Source organism: Ovis canadensis, chromosome 23, assembly GCF_042477335.2.
Source record: "Ovis canadensis isolate MfBH-ARS-UI-01 breed Bighorn chromosome 23, ARS-UI_OviCan_v2, whole genome shotgun sequence".
NCBI classification, from domain to species: Eukaryota; Metazoa; Chordata; class Mammalia; order Artiodactyla; family Bovidae; genus Ovis; species Ovis canadensis.
Window position 1 is genome coordinate 48,381,387 of NC_091267.1, and position 18,765 is coordinate 48,400,151.

The 18,765-nt window shown below is 49.0% G+C and overlaps 1 protein-coding gene across 4 annotated transcripts in view; it reads right to left on the reverse strand.

Annotated features, from left to right (window-relative positions):
• Positions 1-18,765, reverse strand: part of GREB1L (GREB1 like retinoic acid receptor coactivator) — a 248,531-nt gene that overhangs the window by 13,814 nt on the left and 215,952 nt on the right. For all 4 annotated transcript variants that reach the window (XM_069568906.1, XM_069568905.1, XM_069568904.1 and 1 more), the window contains 7 exons: positions 14,846-15,185; positions 10,310-10,425; positions 8,988-9,232; positions 5,697-6,268; positions 5,330-5,432; positions 2,683-2,838; positions 2,052-2,191 (listed from right to left, as the gene is read on the reverse strand). In XM_069568906.1, coding sequence (XP_069425007.1) covers positions 2,052-2,191; positions 2,683-2,838; positions 5,330-5,432; positions 5,697-6,268; positions 8,988-9,232; positions 10,310-10,425; positions 14,846-15,185 — 1,672 coding nt within the window. The remainder of the gene's footprint in view (positions 1-2,051; positions 2,192-2,682; positions 2,839-5,329; positions 5,433-5,696; positions 6,269-8,987; positions 9,233-10,309; positions 10,426-14,845; positions 15,186-18,765) is intronic.

An 18,765-nucleotide genomic window follows, 5' to 3' on the forward strand; every position in this document is an offset into this window, starting at 1 on the left:
GCTGCTGAAAACTATGATTTCTCACCTCCTTAGAACCACTAGTGCTCAGCCCTGCAGAAGTCCAGTATACCTTTGGGAGGTCTTGCTATTCAAACACTCCCAAAGTTGCCCAGTTATGGGGGAAAATGCTCCTCTGCACATGTGTGTGTGCTAAGTTGCTTCAGTCGTCTCCAGCTCTGCTACCCTTTGGACTGTAGCCCACCAGGCTCCTCAGCCCATGGGATTCTCCAGGCAAGAATACTGGAGTGAGTCACCATGCCCTCCTCCAGGGGATCTTCCTGACCAAGGGATCCTCTTCTGAGGGGGTCAGGTCAAATGATATTTTTGCTAAATAAACTATTAAGATTGGCATCATTAAAACAGCCCTGTGGGCCCATCTTTCCCGGCTACACTGGAAGCTGAAGATGTCTGAATGGTCACTTACCCTAGAACTCTGGCTTCCAGAAGACTTTTGACTCATCCAAGCCACATACAAATCTAACCTCTTTTTTAAGTTGCTGGAAAGTTCACACACTCTCTCATAACCCACCTCAGAGAATAATTATATACAGGTCTTTACAATGCAGACAATATTTGGCCTAATGAGAAGAGAGCATCACTAGTCAGCAGGCACGAGAAGAATCCAGGTAGCCTTCCCAAGAGGTTCAACCTAAATATTGTATTTCATAGAAAAATAATATTGTAATACTCCCCTTAAGATCTCCTTCATTCTGCTTCACAAGTATCAGGCAGTACTGTAATCACACAGAAACTAAATAGAAGGTTTTTAATATATTGTCTAAAAAATGAATTTTCTAATGATTTATAGATCAGGGGCTTGTATCATCTATATTCCATAAAGCATTGCGAGCTGATTTCCAACAGTCCACTGAATGTTTTCAGTGACACAGGAAACCATTTGGGGTATGAAAGGTAACTTCTATCAGAAGAGCAGAAAAGCCAGTACATCCTTCTGGGTTCCCTGGGGAAAATGGAGATCAGATCCTCAAGCGTAGCAGCAAGTCTGGGGAGGAAGCGGGGTGCCCACCCAGCACATGCTATAGACAGGAAGAATTGTTCTAGACATTCAGGGCCAAGCGCTAAAGGTCAAGAAGATAGAGTGGGGAAGCAACGTGGAGCTCAGCCTCCACACAGGCGCTGGATACAACCATCACTGGCTGCTTTCCCATCCTCTATGCCTAAAGATGCTCTGGCCAAGGAGGAGTGCAGCGGTGCGGGGTACTTGCTCAGCTTCCGTGTTCTACCTCTCAGTGCTCTCCAGATAAAAGAGCACACGCTGACTCCTCTGTGTGCCTAGTGGGCAAAACCACCCCACGCTGGAGTAAGAGGGAGACTGGGTCTGTGCAGATCACAGCTCACAGGGCACACCCTATGGACTTGCAGATAGTAACACCATCTTCATCAACAACCCGAAGGAGGGAAAGAGACCCTTTTGCCAAACATACTGTAATATCCAGCTTTTTCAGAATCAGACATACCAGTTACTTTCTAGATACAACACATGTAACCATTTGATGAAGTGACTTAAGACACAAATCAGTTTCTTTCTCTCCCCTGCCTATAATCCCAATAAACCCAAAGTCATTTTATCAACTGCTTCATGCATTCTGCTCACAAATGAGTGGCTCCATCTCATGAATAAGCTATCCTTGGAAGTTCCCTGATGACCCGCCTTAAGAATCCGCCTTGCCATGCAGGGGACGTGGGTTCAATTCCAGGTTGGGGAACTAAGATCCCACATCCCTCGGGGCAGCTATAAAGCCCACGGACTGCAACTACTGAAGCCTGCGCTCTCTGGAGCCCATGCACTGCAACTTCAGAGTCTGTTCGCAGCAATGAAAAGATCCTGCATGTGGCAACTAAGACAGGTCCTTACAATGCAGACAATATTTGGCCTAATAAAAAGAGAGCATTTTTAGCCGACACAACTAAATAAATATTTTTTTAAAAACCAAAGAAGCCATCCTTTGTCTAGGGCTTGAAGCTGGGCCCTTCCCTCTCTTGCACACAGAACCCAGGCTGGGTAACAGGCAGGAGCACAGGGGCTGCACCTGGGAGGCAGAGGTGAAGTCCATGTACTGGTGGCACTGCTCACAGTGGTGGAAGGTATTGTAGGCGGCATACTTGGTCAGCATCATGGACATAGTTTCTCGTTTCCGGGGCTCCTCAGCTTTGGGTTCCTTTATCGCTTCTGTGTAAAAAAAGACAAAACACCTTCCCATGCTGTGTGTGAAGCCTCTAAGCCTCGGCAAAAAGTCCCCCACCCCCAGAAGGGCTTTTTCTAGGATTCTGCAGTTTATGCCCTGAGAGGCAGCTCTGAAAATTACAAGGTGACCTTGCTGTTGTTTAGTTGCTAAATCATGTCCAATTTTTGCAAACCCATGGACTGTAGCCCACCAGGCTCCTCTGTCCATGGGATTCTCCAGGCAGGAATACTGGAGTGGGTTGCCATGCCCTCCTCCAGGGGGGTCTTGCTGACCCAGGGATCGAACCCACGTCTTCTACATTGGCAGGTGGATTCTTTACCACTGAGCCACCCAGGAAGCCCAAAAGGTGACATTCATGTGAATAAAACGAGACATGCAAAGCCGTATGACAAGCTGCTCTCAAGGAGTAAACGGCCCCAGGTTTCCTGCCCTCATTTAGGTGAACCCTCGACCTTCAGGCTCCACGTACACTGACCTTGTTTGACCGCTGCCAGCTTTTCAGTATATACCAGGCTCATCGATCTGTACTTGGGGTCGTGCACACTGACGTCAAAGGGCATTTTACTGACGCTCTCGATGTCAGGCCAGGGTTCGCCCTCTGACTGGCTCACTTCACTGCTTTCGCTGCGATCTAGGCCAAGAAGGAAAGTGCACAGAGCAGCCCAATCAGACCGACTGGCTGCCCTCCCTCCCTCTCACCCAAGTGTCAGGGAAACATACAGCCCAGGTAGGTGGACAAAGGCCTTTCTGAGAAATCAGCTCCTGAGTCCGGGGGAGAAGGGTGCAGAGTATCCTTCAGACCTGCTGGGAGGGATGCTGGCCCTCACTGGTTCCCATTAGCTTCTACACATCCAGCCCAGAAACTCCCAAACCTAAGAGATCCAACACCCAACCTCCAGGTGTCCTTAAAATCTTGTTTAACTTTGGATGATCTGAATACTATCACAAGAGTTTTAGTCATGGGGTTTTAAGATGCTGACAGCTGAAAGGATTTCAGGGGCTCAATAAGCAAGATTCACAGTGTCTGTCGCTTATTAGAATCCACTGGAGCTTGTAAAACCCCTGTGCTCAGGACACACGGCCTAGAACCACCTTCCTTCCTTAGGCACTTGTTGTACTTAAAGCTCCTTCAGTGCTTCCAGCATGCGAAAGAGGTTGAGAGCCTGGGGCCTTGGGTTTGAGTCCAGGCTACTGCCCCCGCTGATCTTGTGACTTCACACCTGCAGGCACCTTTATTTCTTAGGGTTCCCTGATTGTTTTAAGAAGTCCAGATGGCATATTGAAAGTGCTAACACCATGTGGCAGGCACATGGTGTGTATCCAATAGGTGATATTTGTTATTAACCATAAAAACTATAAGATCAGCTTAGGACAGTGTAGAGGGTGTGTGTGTGTGTGTTAGTTGCTCAGCTGTGTTCAACTCTTTGCAACCCCATGGACTGTAGCCTGCCAAGCTCCTCTGTCCATGGAATTCTCCAGGCAAGAATACGGGAGTGAGTTGCTATTCCCTTTGTCAGGGGATCTTCCCAACCCAGGGATCGAACCCATGTCTCATTATGTCCAGATATTTTAAACCTCATTATGGCAGATTCTTCACCATCTGAGCCACTGGGGAAGCCCTCAAAAGGAGAAAGAAAGAAAAAACTCCCCTCTGCCAAAAGCCTACAAGCTGGGAGCACAGCTATTACCTTTTAAGCACAACACTGCTTATTTTTACATCCTGGACCTTTTTAAAGTTTAAGTTTTGTTTTAAAATATGCATTGTATTTAAAAGTTAGAGCTTATTCTCGTTTAATAAAAACACATCCCCATGCCTCTCCAGTGCACCGCTGCATTCACTGGCACCAAAATGAGGGTGAAGGAATAAAGCCAAACTAACAGTCCCGCTCATCACAAAGGCCAGGTTTGACTCTCACAGCTGCAGGCCCTGTAGTGGAAATGTGAGATGAAAATTAAAGGCATCGTTCTTCCCAGGAGCCTAGGAGGTGGGGGTCAATGGGATGACGGCCCCTCACTCCTGGTCAGCTTGGCTCTGCCTTTGCACTGTAGCCCTGCCTGCTTTGGGCAGCCCCCGGGGTCTTTCAGTCCCCTCTGGGGTGGCCTGGGGTCTGCTACAGCTCAGCCGGGCACACAGACAAGGAGATGTGGACGGGAAGTCAGGACTGTGTGCGTTTGTCTGGAATCATGCATGTAAACTGCAGAGGATGGAACTTGAATCAAAAGCCACAGGAAGATGATTAAACATGGCTGATTTTACCTAGTCTGGCTCTGAACTAATCTATCCCTTGGGCTGGTCACAGGACAGGTCCAACTGTTTAGGAAAAGCAAGCGAGTGGAGGTCTCCAAGGGCTAATGTGATGGATGATGCAAGGCCTTTTTCTTCTCTGGCTTCATCTTTCAGGGCTTGGGAAGACGGTCTACTCATGACTACTCCTGCCCCCACCCCACCCCCCATTTCCTCCAGCACCACAGTCCCTCTGAGATGCGAAGCCACCCTCCCCCGGCTGCAGGGCTAATGCTGGCTGACCCCTGCTCAGGCCCACGCTCCCGCCCTGCTGGACAGGCTGAGGGGAACCGCCTCCCTCACAAGTGACAGCAGGGTGGCAGGGCCAAGAAGTGGGGCAGGAGGTGCAGGCTGGGGATGGCCTGTCAAGCACCAGCCCCTCCACCCTTCTGCCAATCCCAAGGGGTTGTTGATGGCGCCAGGGTTCTGTCCTGCTCAAGGAAGTTTTCCTTTGGGTAGTAATCCATATACCTTCACTCACAGCCAGCAGGCAAAACATAAGGTTACCCTGATGGAGTATAAATTGTGCCCTGGACCCTTAAGCCATAGAACACCGCAGTCTACTAATTTTAAATCTGAGCAGTGTCACCATCTGAGCCGTGAACGCACCTGACAGGCTTTATAAGATGCCTCTGTGCCCAGCGACTCGGGGGACACAGTGGGGATCAGGGTTCACAGGAGGGGAAGTCACACCCCGACCTAAACGGGCCGCTGCATCTTACAACTCTGTTGGCTCCTGGCCTCTAACTTCTCAATCACCCTGCACTAACTCTCCGGAGGCCACGGACAGCCCCGGGATGTAGTGGTAATAGCGCGCACCGCCACGCCCAGCGCTCACCGGTGTTGATCTCGGCCTCGTCGTACACGTCCACTTCCAAGAGCCGGATGAGCATGCGGAAGAGGAGCCTCAGGAACTGCAGGTAGGAGCCCGTCTTCCCCACCTGGGGCGGGTATCGAATTGTAGGAGGGGAGGGGGAGGAAAAGAGAAAAGAGACGTCACACCTGGGCTCTGAGTGGGGCCTCGACGCCCCCCGACCCGGGACACCTCCAGACCCCGTGCCCCCACGCCCTGCCCCCGACCCCCCAAGCCCAGAACCCCTGCCCCCGCGCCCTACCCCCAACCCCTCAATCCCAGACCCCTGCCCCCGCGCCCTACCCCGACTCCCCCAACCCCAGTCCCCCACCGCAGCCCTCCCTGCCCCTACCTGGGGGGGCCCGCTCAGCAGGAGCCGGCGCGGGTGGCAGGCCCGCGCGCCAGAGGCGGGGTCGGGCGGGTTGCCGTGGTCGGCGTGGTGCGGCCGCGTGGCCGTCCAGCGGCGGTAGTAGAGCGACTGCTCCTCGGGGCCGGCGTGCGCCGGCGGAGGCGGGCGCAGCGGGCTGGCCCAGGCCACGTCGGGGTGCGGCAGCAGGGCCGCGGCCGCCGGCAGCTTGCCGCCCCGCCGCGCGCCCAGAAGGCTGTAGGCCGCCTTGGACAGGATGACCACCGGGGGCAGCGCGGCCTGGGGGGGCCGGCCGGCCCGGCCCGGCGGCCCGGGCCACGGCAGCGCCCCGGGCCCCGATGACGACGGCGACGGCTTGGCGGTGGTGCTGCTGGCCAGCGGGGGCCCCAGCGAGTCGCACTCCTGCTTTAGGAGCTCCCCGGGTCCCGCCGGGCCTGCCGAGAGCCCCTCGTCCAGCCCCGCGCTGGGGACCGGGCTCCGGAAGCTGGGCGTCGGGGGCGGCTTCTGGGACTTGGCGGCGGTGCTGGACGAGCTGACCCCATTCTCCATGATGGAGCCTGAAAGCGGACCCACACGCCGCGCTGTCACCGCCGCCCCTGCCCCGGGGGAAGGCCCGGGGGTCCAGGCGGCGCTCGGGCTTCGGGCCGCCCCTCTTCCCCTGGCGCCCTGCCGCCCCCCTCGCGCCCCCTCTCCCCCTCCCTGGCTGCTGGGTGGGCTCGGAAACGGCCCCTTATTCCCGGTTCCCTCCGGCCGGCCAGGAGAAACCTGGACCCACGTCCTATCCTCCCCACGTCTTCAGGCTGCTGGTAGTCCCGGCGCCCTGGGGCCGACCGCCCAGCCGCCTCCTGCTGCTGCTTTCCATCTGCCCTTGCGTCTTTGTATACCGCGGGATATTAAACTGTCCTCTGGTTACGTCGTTTGGATAAGCCATCCGAATCACTCCAGAACCCTGACCAATACACGCTCCATACCCAAGTCCTGTCCAGCGGCACTCGCCTCCTGGGGTCCAAGGCCCCACCCTCCTGGCTGTGGACAAGCTCCCCAGGGTGCAGCCCCTTCCACAGATGCCCAGACCGGCGTGGGAAAGCAGGGCGTAACCTCCTCCCTCCCTACCCGCCAGGGCCGGAGATCTGCTCCCCTGCAGCCAACTCACCGCAAATGTCCCCCACCCAAACCCTTCCCTGGTGGCTCAGACGGTAAAGAATCCACCTGCAGTGCAGGAGACCTGGGTTCCATCCCTGGGTTGAGAAGATCCCCTGGAGGAGGGCGTGGCAACCCACTCCAGCATTCTTGCCTGGAGAATCCCATGGACAGAGGAGCCTGGAGGGCTACAGTCCATGGGGTCACAGAGTCAGACACGACTGAGCAACGAAGTGGTTTGAAGACAAACCAGAATCGAATTGCAAGACTCTTTCTGCTCAGACTGGTGCCTCCCAGGCATGCGGGCAAATCCCAACCTTGGGAGCTCCTAGGTGAAGGGCCAGTAACCAGAGGCTCGTGACCCCATCACTGCTGCTCAGCTGACTTCTGTGTGATGGTTTTCTTCTGCCTTCAAGGCCCTTGAGTCTTCTGGCCTGCATGCCTTGGGCAATGAGCACCCCCTGAGGGCCCTGAAAGTCAGCTGGAGGCTGGTGGGGTGGTGGGTAGGGTGGTGTGTGTAGGAGGGCATCACCTGGGTCCTCCAAGATTGGGGAGGGGGAACTCCAGACAGCAGAGTTCATGAGAGCAAGGACAGAATCCAGAGTCTGCAGGGCAGCTCTTCAGGCAGAGCGGAGGGAGGGGGCTGATTAAGGAGCCCAGGGAGGAAGTGGACTCTAATCACCCCACCCCACTCCACCTTCCTCCTCTCCCTCACTGATGCTGGTTGGTGTGGAAAAGCTTCTAGGTGTGTTCTTCCCCTTCCTTCTGTTACCCTTTACCATCCTCCCAAACTCCCTCCTTTATTCTGAACTGGTCTACCAGGCAGAGCCGGGGAGCCTGTCGTTGGAGGCTGGGGATACAGCCCTGACCCATGACTGAAGCAGACCTCGGTAAAACAGTTCTCATGCTCTTCCAGGCACAGATACCTGCCTCTTCCATTCGGAAGGGGTGTGTGTGTGTTTGTTTGCGTGTGTGTGTGTCAGTGTCATGAGGTAAGAGAAGGGAAACACAGGGCAGAAGGAACATGAATGGTGGCTCCCTCTGTTGTGGGATTTTCATTTTTCATCTCTTCTCTATACTTCATTACATTCTCCAAGTTCCCTATATTACACTCTATTATAACCTTCACAATCAGAAAAAAAAAAGGAAATAATGCTGTGTGTGTGTGTGTGGGGGGTAAGTTGCTTCAGTTGTGTCCAACTCTTTGGGACCCCATGGACCATAGCCCACAAGCCTCCTCTGTCCATGAGATTCTCCAGGCAAGAATACTGGAGTGGGTTGTCATGCCCTCCTCTAGGGGATCTTCCCTACCCAGGGATTGAACTGACGTCTTGTATGTCTCCTGCACTGAAAGGCGGGTTCTTTACCACTAGCGCTACCTGGGAAGCCCTGGAAATAATGCTGCCAGGCACTGCCATCAGCCACACAGTAACATAATAAGAGGGCAGTTGGTAGGCTGTAGCCTGGTTCATCCAAATCAACCAGTGGTCCCAGAGTAGCCTTCCGTATATAAACACTTGCCATTTAGGTACTTGGGGGAAAAGTCACTCATTCATTCATTCAAACAAACACATACTCAGTGCCAGGTACTAGGTCAATTAGCACAAACCACTTCAAGGTCTGGAAGGAAAAGAAGGCCTTTGTGCAAATATCAGATGCGTAATATCGATGAGATGATTAGGGTACAGAGACTAGGAGATGTGGTGTTAGTGAGGATTCATGAAATTTACTTATTGTATTTAGCCTATTGGTCAGGAAGATCTCCTGGAGCAGGAAATGGCTACCCACTCCAGTATTCTTGCCTGGAGGATCCCTTGGACAGAGGAACCTGGCAGGCTACAGTCCATAGGGTCACAAAGAGTTGGACATGACTGAAGTGACTTAGCATGCAGCATGCAAGCATGCATTTAGCCTATTAGCAAGCTCTTCATTAAGTGCTTCCCAGGCAAATATCTTGTGGCTGCTCATGACTCAAGTTTGTCAACTATGTCTCCCCAGGACTGAGGTCTGGAGGGGATGCCCAGGTCAGCCACCACTACTCTGAAAGCTGGATGGGAGTCAGCAGGTGCCTCTGCCTTCCCTAATTCTACCTCTTCCTCTCTCCTGCCCCAACCCCTGGAGAGAGAAGGTACTGACCTGAAGTTCCTGTGACGGCGCTGCTGTTGCTCTGGGGTCTCTCCAGGTCGATCAGCAGCTCCTCGGTGTCATTCTCACTTGCCACGGCTCGCTCTTGCTCCTTGCCGCTGAGGTCCAGGGCAGCAGTGGGCCCCCGGATCACCTCTTTGGACACGTAGCAGCAGGCCAGCCCCATCTCCTGCTCCAAGGCCGTGCGGGTTAAGTAGCTTGAATCAATTAACCGGAGGTCACAGTACTTTAGAGACCTGCACAAAGTAATGGTGTCTTTGGTGAGGTGTGAAGCGTTTACGTGTGGCTGACAGCGGTCAAAATGGTGAGCTTCGGTGCCAGGTAATCCTCAATGTAAACCTCAGTGCTGCCGCCTCCTAGCTGTTAGGGCCTTGGGACAGTCACTTCACTTTCTCCACACATGGAATAGAGTAACAGTGCCCAGCTGACAGTTATTGCAAGGAATGACTGACACGGCACAGGCAATGTGTTTAGAGCAATGCCCAGTGGGCTGCCCTGGTGGCTCAGACGGTAAAGAACCTGCCCACAATACAGGAGACCTGGGTTTGATCCCTGGGTTGGAAAGACTCCCTGGAGAAGGGAATGGCTACCCACGCCAGTATTCTTGCCTGGAAAATCCCATGGAGAGAGGAACCTGGTGGGTTACAGTCCATGGGGTCACAAAGAGTCAGATATGACTGAGCAATGTTCACTTAACTCACAGCAAGCATTCAGTGAATGCTGTGACTATTCTTGGGCTTCCCAGGTGGCTCAGTAGCAAAGAATCCGCCTGCCAATGCAGAAGACTCGGGTTCAATCCCTGGGTTGGAAAATTCCCCTGGAGAAGGAAATGGCAACCCACTCCTGTATTCTTGCCTGGAGAATCCCATGGACAGAGGAGCCTGGCGGGCTACAGTCCATCAGGGCCCCAAAGAGCTGGACCCAACTGAGCAACTGAACAACAACAATGACTATTCTTGCTATTGCCTTCCAACCCACAGGCCCCAGATCCTTGAGGGAACAGCAGCCTAACAGAGACACTTCATCCAAAAAGCTCCTCATTGGGGGCAATGCTTCTCCTCCCTGCCTCTCTGGCTGCCCAGCTTTCATGCATAAACACTTCTCCTCCGGGGCTTCTCTCTCATTCCCCAAATTGCTAGGCAATCTCTGGAAAGTTGAAAGAATTCAAGAAGGCTAAATTTCTTATATCCCCGAGTAAAACAATTGCCTTCTCACTTGCCAAGTGAAGGAAGTGGCTGAGCATCAGCTAAGTTTTAACCGTCAGCTCAGCCAAGCAACCAATGGAAAATGAGAATTAGTGATTCATATCGTACCTGGGAAAGGTTTCTCCAAGAGGATCTTTGCCAGTTAATATCACAATACAAGGCAGACCTTCTAGGTCCTGGTACGTCCGAGGGACCCATTCTTCCGCTTCATTTCCTCTCCAGGTCTGTAGAAGGGGACCCATACGATAAAATTAAAACCCCTCATTGAGTTTCTACCTTTTTTGTTTCTACAGTCAGATTTTACACACATCTGTGCTTCCAAATGACTTCCAATAAGTGTGTTTGTGTGTGTACATATATTTTAATTGCTACTGAAAAGAATACACCAAGTACTCGTGGGCTTTCATGTTATCTCAATAAGGTAAAACAGGAAATCTTAATGAATATATCATCTATTAGCCATGCACATCAAAGAAATATACAATGTGAAATATCTCACCAATGGCACAAACCTTACAGAAACCCTACTTAAACTACCTGACTCAGTGCTCTTAAGTACAACACTTTCTTTGTATAATGGAAAGACTCTTAGGATTGATTGATTGAAAAAGACCATTTCAGTTGTAAATGACTAATAAAATAATCACAGCAAAACTTATATATACTCACCTCTATACATTAACTGAAATGTACATATACACACATATGTATATCTTTAATGAATGGAACAATCTCAAATGCAGGAATTTATCAAGAGGAAGAAAATCTCAACTTGAAGGATGCTCGAAAGTGAAAAGATCTTACAGATTTTTTTTCTATTTTAGAGCAGAAAGAAAATAAACCATCTCTTAAGTGGATAAGGTGATTTCTACTACTTTTTATGAAGTGTGTAGCATCTAACTGGGCTTTATATCAGCTTTCTAGCAGGAATTATTATAAGAAATGAACTGACATTTCTGATGTTTTGGGGAACAAGAACTATGAAGTGAAGTATTAAGAGATGCATATAATGTTATTTTAAAACAGACTGGAATTTCCTTTGCTAAAACCAACATGGGATAAAAAGAAATATATCAGGCAAGATATGATATGATATAATATAACAGAGTTTGGTTACGGGTTGTTGATGTCTATAAATACCAGTCTTGGAAATAAATATACCCACAATTATTTCAAGTAAAATGCATATAGTTTGTAAAACCGGAAGAGCCCCCAAACCTCAATCTTTTGTCATATATTTTTATGCCAAGGAGAACTCAGTGGATCTACATAACTATTTATAAGTTTGAGAGACTTTCTATGTCTTAGAAAATCAATCTGTCAAAAACATTAAGACATTAGCAGAAAGTTTCTCCCCACCCCCAATTCAGTTTTCCATATATCTTCATGTCAAAGGGAACTAGAACATTACCTAAGTCAAAGCAAATACTTCCACAAATAAGAATCATTTTACTCATAAATCTTCTTGTGGGACTTATGAGATCCCTGAATATACTTAGGTCTCCCCAAATATACTTCATGGTTCTAGCAAGAATGAGGTTGGGTTATAATGATGGAAGAATAGATGTCATGTTTTATAAGGAGAATTATTTTCAAAAAATGATTAAACAGATTCCACTTATACTCTTGAGCAATCAGAGCGAGACAAACCCATTATATAATGTTTTCCTGTCCCGTTGTTACTTATGATGATGGATGGCTGCCGTTCTTCTACTGGTCTATCATGCCCTCAGGGAGCTTTTCCTACAGAAGCAGTTAAGACAACACGAAAGACTGAGAGAGCATTGACTTAGGGGCTCCTATGGGGTTTGAGGTCAAGGAAATCTAATGAAAGCTTCACAGGCCTTCTGGACAGACTAACTTAGATATAAACTTATATCCTTCCAAAGTACTTATTATCACTTAAAAGTTAACCACAATACCTAAAGAACAAGCACAAAAATAAGGCCCCCTAATGGAAAAAGAGGCACTGGATATTACCCAAGGCTAGAGACAAAAGGCATGGACAGGGGAGCCTGGTGGGCTGCCGTCTATGGGGTTGCACAGAGTCAGACACGACTGAAGAGACTTAGCAGCAGCAGCAGCAGCAGAGACAAAAGGGATCCTGGTGCTGTTTCATCAGTGGTAAAGGTTGGTATTAATAATTTAGAAATCAGCAGGTGAAACAGAGCCACCTGCCAAGTGGCAGTCTTACTAGGGATGTGAATGTTTCAAATTTTCACTTCCACACTAGTGGAAAATAGGGACTTCCATGCTGGTCCAGTGGTTAAGATTCTACCTTGCAATGCAGGGGGCCTGGCTTTGATCCCTGGTCAGGGAACTAGATTCCACATGCTACCAACTAAAGATCCCGTGTGCGGAAACAAAGACCCGGTACAGACAAATAAATAAATAAAAATAAATATTTTTAAAAATAAAAAGGTGGAATATAAAAAGGATGGATCGATGTGATTGAGGGATTTTGAACATATGGAAACTCTCTTTTTTTTAAGCCATCCCCCACACATGTGGGATCTTAGTTCCAAGAGGATCAAACCTGCACTCCTGCATTATAGGTCAGAGTCTTAACCACTGGACCACCAAGGAAGTCCCTGGAAATCTCTTCTGTGTAGCTGGTGCTTGGCCACTACTCATGCGAATTGAGGTGTAACTGCTTGAGAAGTAATCACTTGAGATCTCTTCATGGCACACCCCTAGCAACCCCTGGAAGCCCTGCAGGTGATTCTGATGTGCTTGCAGCCAGGCTGCTGCTGCTGCTGCTAAGTCGCTTCAGTCATGTCCGACTCTGTGTGACCCCATAGACGGCAGCCCACCAGGCTCCCCTGTCCCTGGGATTCTCCAGGCAAGAACACTGGAATGGGTTGCCATTTCTTTCTCCAACGCATGAAAGTGAAAAGTAAAAGTGAAAAGTGAAAGTGAAGTCGCTCAGTTGTGTCAGACTGTCAGTGACCCCATGGACTGCAGTCCACCAGGCTCCTCTGTCCATGGGATTTTCCAGGCAAGAGTACTGGAGTGGGGTGCCATTGCCTTCTCCGTTGCAGCCAGGTAGGAACCTCAATTATTGACTGGTTTTCAAACTATGGCCCACAGGCGCAAATTATTGAAGACTGCTGATTTACACTGATTTAGTAATATCTGAACAAACGACCTAAGACGCTCTAAGCAGCTACACACGGTCAGTGCCAACAGAGACCCAGAGTAGACCTTGCAGCCTCATAGCCTTTTAGAACATCTCCCTGCAGTAGGTGTGCGAGACCTCACAGAGCAGTGCTGATTACCTGCCTGTCCAGATTCCTCATCATTAGCATCATTCAAATTGTCTCATAACTAACAAGTTGTATTGTAAGAAGAGTTTCAGGATTCTCATTTCTTACTTATCCCAGGAATACTGCTATATTGTGGTTTATGACTTTAATTCAAAACCGTGAACATTATATCTATATATCCATATGTGAAATGTAAATGTTACAACTTCCACTAAATATAGGAGCTTCTATGTTTAGACAGATTTATTTGTTCCAACTGTGTATCAAGCTAATACAAGACATTTTGTTTGCATTTTGGATTATTTGAGTTAGGTAGTTATACACAATACAAAGGTTTACATTTGTAAAACGCTCTATGAATATGAAATAATAATGCTCAAATTACAGCCCTTAGAGACCAGGCAGTCTAATGCTCATTTTGTAGCTGGTAAACTGCAGCCCAGATGGAAATGTAACTCCTCTAAGACTGCATGCTTTCTTTTTATACAATTTGTGCCAAACTAGGCTTTTCTTCATCCAGGTTAGCTCAGTATTTAGTTTCTGCAAAGTTCAGAAACCATGTTGATCTAACCCAGACATAGAGTACCTTGCTCAGTACCGCACCTATCTGTGTGCAGAATTTCATTAAGTGCTGTCAAAGGGCTGGGACACATTGGATTAGAAGAGTCCCCAGAAAAATCTGAGCGGGCCATGAGGTAGGGACTTAGGTTAGTTGATCAAAGAAGTCTCCCCCGCCCCCACCACACCTGACAGGAGGGGTTCAGAAAAAGCAATGCCTTCCCCGTGCAGAGGGGTGGGGGACTTAGCCATGCACAGGCTTGGAAGAGTCTCAGTTCAGCCCACACTTGGGGCCAAAGCAAGTACAAAGAAACAGCAAACTGTTGGGGAATCCTCATGCAAGAGGGTGGGCAATCGTCCTCTGTGAGCCCTGAAGAGAAAACAGGATACTTTACCGACTCTGGGTGGACAGAAAAGATTCAGTGAATGGATGATACTGAAAGGCGTGCCCCCATGGAGGTCTGAGAGAACAACTTACCTTTTTTTTTTTTTTTTCTGAGAAAATAGGTGGCCGAGGGCTAGATGAATCTCGAACAAGGTCAATAAACAGGGGTGAAATTGGGTCATCGCATTTTTTTTTGCACCTGCAGTCGGAGAGCATGGAAGACCAACGGCATGCATGCACTAGCATGGGGGACCCAGACTGAATGTTAATAAACTAGGAAGGCGGACACATCCCTTAGCTTAGCCTTAATGTTGTCATGAAGATTGTGTGACACTTGTGCCAAACTCTAGCAAACTGCAGGCCTCTGAGCCGCCTGCACGGGGTGGGGGTGGGGGGGGTCCTAGAAATTGGAGCGAAGGTCTGTCCATTGCTAACCTTTAGTCGTGCCACAAAGTGGGCTGCCACGCTGAGTTCAGAGGCGGGGTTCCCCAGGACCACCTCGAAGCGGTACTGGAGCCCCAGCTTGTCGCGCACCTCCTGCAGCCGCTCCTTGGCCAGCATCGCCAGCTGCACGGAGGGCACCCTGAGGATGAGCATGTGTCCGCGCCCGCTGCGGTTCTTCCCCGGGCAGCTGAGGAGGTCATCCATGATGTTGAGGGTCTCTGGTGTGCTGTGGTCACGTAGGGACGCCACGGTGGTCAGAGCCATCAGAGCCTCTGAGTACTGCTGGATGAGCAGGTAGCAGCGAACCACCATGCTGTGCAGCCTGGGGTACCTTCAACAGAACACAGGGGCGCTAGCATGGGGGCCGTGGGGCCCTGGGATCACGAGGGCTGTGCAGTAGGAACAGAGACCCAGCAGGGTGGGCAGGGGACAGTGGTGGGTGGTGGGCTTGAGCTCAAGAATGACCTGGATTTGAGTCTGTTCTTATAAGGTGGATGAACCTAGAGCCTATTATACAGAGTGAAGTCAGAAAGAGAAAAACAGATATCGGATACTGACACATATGTATGGAACCTAGAAAGATGGTACTGATGAACCTATTCGCAGGGCAGCAGTGGAGATGCAGACAGAGAGAACAGACTATGGACGCGGGTCGCGGGGAGGAAAGAGAAGGCGGGACGAATGGAGAGAGAAGCATGGAAGCATATACCCTACCGTTTGTAAAATAGCCAGAGGAAATTTGCTGCATGACTCAGGGAACTCAAACTGAGGTTCGGTAACAACCCAGAGGGGTGGGATGGGATGGCAGGTAGGAGGGAGATTCAAGAGGGAGGGGACATATGTATACCTATGGCTGATTCATGGTGATGTACAGCAGAAACCAAAGCAATATTGTAAAGCAACTATCTCTCAATTAAAAATAAATAAATTTGTTAAAAAAGAATGAACTTGGAGACCTCCTGTAGAGCACAGGGAACTCTGCTCAATGTTATGTGGCAGCCTGGATGGGAGGGGAGTTTGGGGGAGAGTGGATACGTGCCTATGTATGGATCAGTCCCTTCCTTGTTCACCTGAAACTATCACAACATTGTTAATCGGCTATACCCCAACACAAAATTAAAAAGTTTAAAAAGAAGAATGACCTTGAAGCCCACATCACTAGATGGAAAAGCTGAGCTCACAACACCTGCTGGCACAGGTACCTCGAGTTCAAGAGGCTTAGGGACAGTCTAGGGATCCAAGCTTCTCCCAGAGTGGTCTCTGAACCAGCAGCATCCCCACTGGGGATGCTTGTTAGATGTGCCAAACCCTCCTACCCGATGTGCACGGAATCAGAAACAGCCTGGACAAGGTCCCCAGGTGATCTGTACCACATTGTATCTTGAGAAGCACTGGTCCACTCAGACTATCCACAGAGTTGTAAACGATCATCCCTAAATTCTAAGCTCTTGCTGCTGTCCTGGGGTTTGAATGCTTGGTAGCTTATTTCTCTGATACTTAAAATTACAGTTGAGGAAACTGATACACTAATGTAATGTCTGTGAAGTATAAGGAGTAAAAAGAGTAATTATTATGGCTAATTTGAGGTCAGCTCCCTAGTAGCAATAACAATTGTTGTTGTTCAGTCGCTAAGTCCTGTCTGAGTCTTTCCGACCCCAGGGACTGCAACACATCAGGCTTTCCTGTCCTTCACCATCTCCTAGAATTTGCTCAAACTCACGTCCATTGAGTCAGGGCAATAACAGTATCTTCTCATGAAAATGGAGGAAGCTTGGAGCCGGCTGGAGAAATAGCATCCCCTAGTGGTGTGGTCTCCCATCCACCTGGGCGGAAGGAGCCCCGGGAAATAAATAGCAGGGGTGTCCTTGCCTCACCCCAACATTCCCCGCTCACCACCTTCCACTGGACCAACTCAGCTGGGTTTTTTTTTTTTTCTTTTTTTTACAATTACAGAGCAGGCAGAAAATAAACCTCTCATTTACGTGCTATTCCTCATAAGACCCAGCCAGAAGACAGAAGGAATACACATGGGTAAAGAGGACACACTTGCAGACCTGAAGAGGTGCTGGTCAAGAAAGTAGGCCTGGGGAAAGCAAGGCCTGGACCGGAGCTTGGCTGGGCCTCCCGTGGAGCCTGCGGAAGGATGGCAGGTCTATGAACTTTCTTCCTGGATGCTGGCTTGTAGCACAGGCAGCTTCCTAGCAGCTGGGTAGACCAGAGGGGAATTTCACCTTTGTTCCACTTTATAATTCTATTTAAAGTGAAACAGTCATCACCAGCCTTGCACAGGAAAGCCTACGGTCAAATACCAGTTCAGGTCAGCAAATGACTACTATGGTTTTGAAGTACTTAGAGCTGGAAAAGACCATGGATTGATTCCCTGGGTTCTGATTCACTTTCTCATGGAAGGATGCTGATTTAAGGACTGGGGGAAATTCAGCTACTTGCCTAAGGTCATCCAGTCAGTCAGAGACAAGAGTGTGGATTTTATTCAGTTCTTTGACAATGTCTTCTCAAATGGTAAAGATTTAGTAGACTGGGGAAAAGTAAAGAACTCCTTTAGTTCCATCGGTCCTCCTGAACCAATCCATTCAAGTGTTCAATAAATCATAGCTATTATGAGCCTGGGGGACCTGGGCTGGAGGAAGTGAGCACAGATGATGCAAGTTTAAGGCTTACTGGTGTTTTTTTTTTTGTTTTTTTTGTTTTTTTTTTTTTTGCTGCGGCATGTAAGAAAACCAAAGTTAGACCAAAGGGTAACTTTGATATGAAAAGTGAAAGTGTTAGTTGCTCAGTTGAGTTTGACTCTTTGTGACCCCATGGACTGTAGCCCACCAGGCTCCTCTGTCCATGGAATTCTCCAAGCAGGAATACTGGAGTGGGTTGCCAATCCCTTTTCCGGGGGATTTTCCCAACCCAGGGAATGAACTCAGGTCTTCCACAATGCAGGCAGATTCTTTACCATCTGACATGCAGGCTTTTAAATTTTACACTGAAAGAGCTATGAATTTAGAAGTGAATAGTTTTCCCAATTTTGTTTTTGTTTGTATTCAATTGTAATCATAGTTTTTGTAAGGATTACAAAAGTTGTATAGGAGCTGATGGGACTGTCCATTAAAATACAAGTTATAAAACTGCAAGATGTTACTGAAAGAAAAGATAGGTTCCAAGCTGGTAGATAGAACAGGAGGCTGGGGAACCCTTAGAGGGGACACTCATGAGGTGGCTTTAGAAATCTCAGATCACAGGTGCCATGAGGGGATTAACATCTCAGTGTCTGTTAAGTCTTCTCAAACCCAACAGCTGCGAAAGTACAAAATCCCACTGCAAGCCTGTTCCTTTTCCTGACACCACCCAATAACTTGCTGGGTAGGACGTTTCTCCCTGATCATCTTTATTTCTTTTTCTTAGCAACCTTACAGGGCAGCTTTTAAATAGATGGTTTGTGATAAATGAGAGACAGTGTTAAGAACTAGAGCTACTAAAAATGTATCTCATCACATAGTGCCTTGACTGCCCCATCACTGGATGATCAGACAGAATATTGTAGTGGACAGGGAGGAACCTCTGCTAGGTTAAATTCTTTTCTTTTTTTTGGCCATGGCCAGCTTGAGGGATCTCAGTTCCCCGACCACAGATTCAATCATGGTCCTAACCACTGGACTGCTGCAGAATTCCCTATTAGATTAAATTCTTATGCCTCTTTTTTTGAGTCTATAGTTCAAGATCAGAGAGGGGAAATAAAATGAACAAACAAAACAGAAAATCCCTTTGCTCTTCCAGCATTTGACTTGAAATTGAGGAAGAAAAAGGAGACAGAGTCATAAGCCTTTACCCCAAAGTCGGGGACTAGAGGAGGGCCACTTGAAACTGAGCTCAAACAATCTGATTGTTCTTTAGTGTTCTCCAGT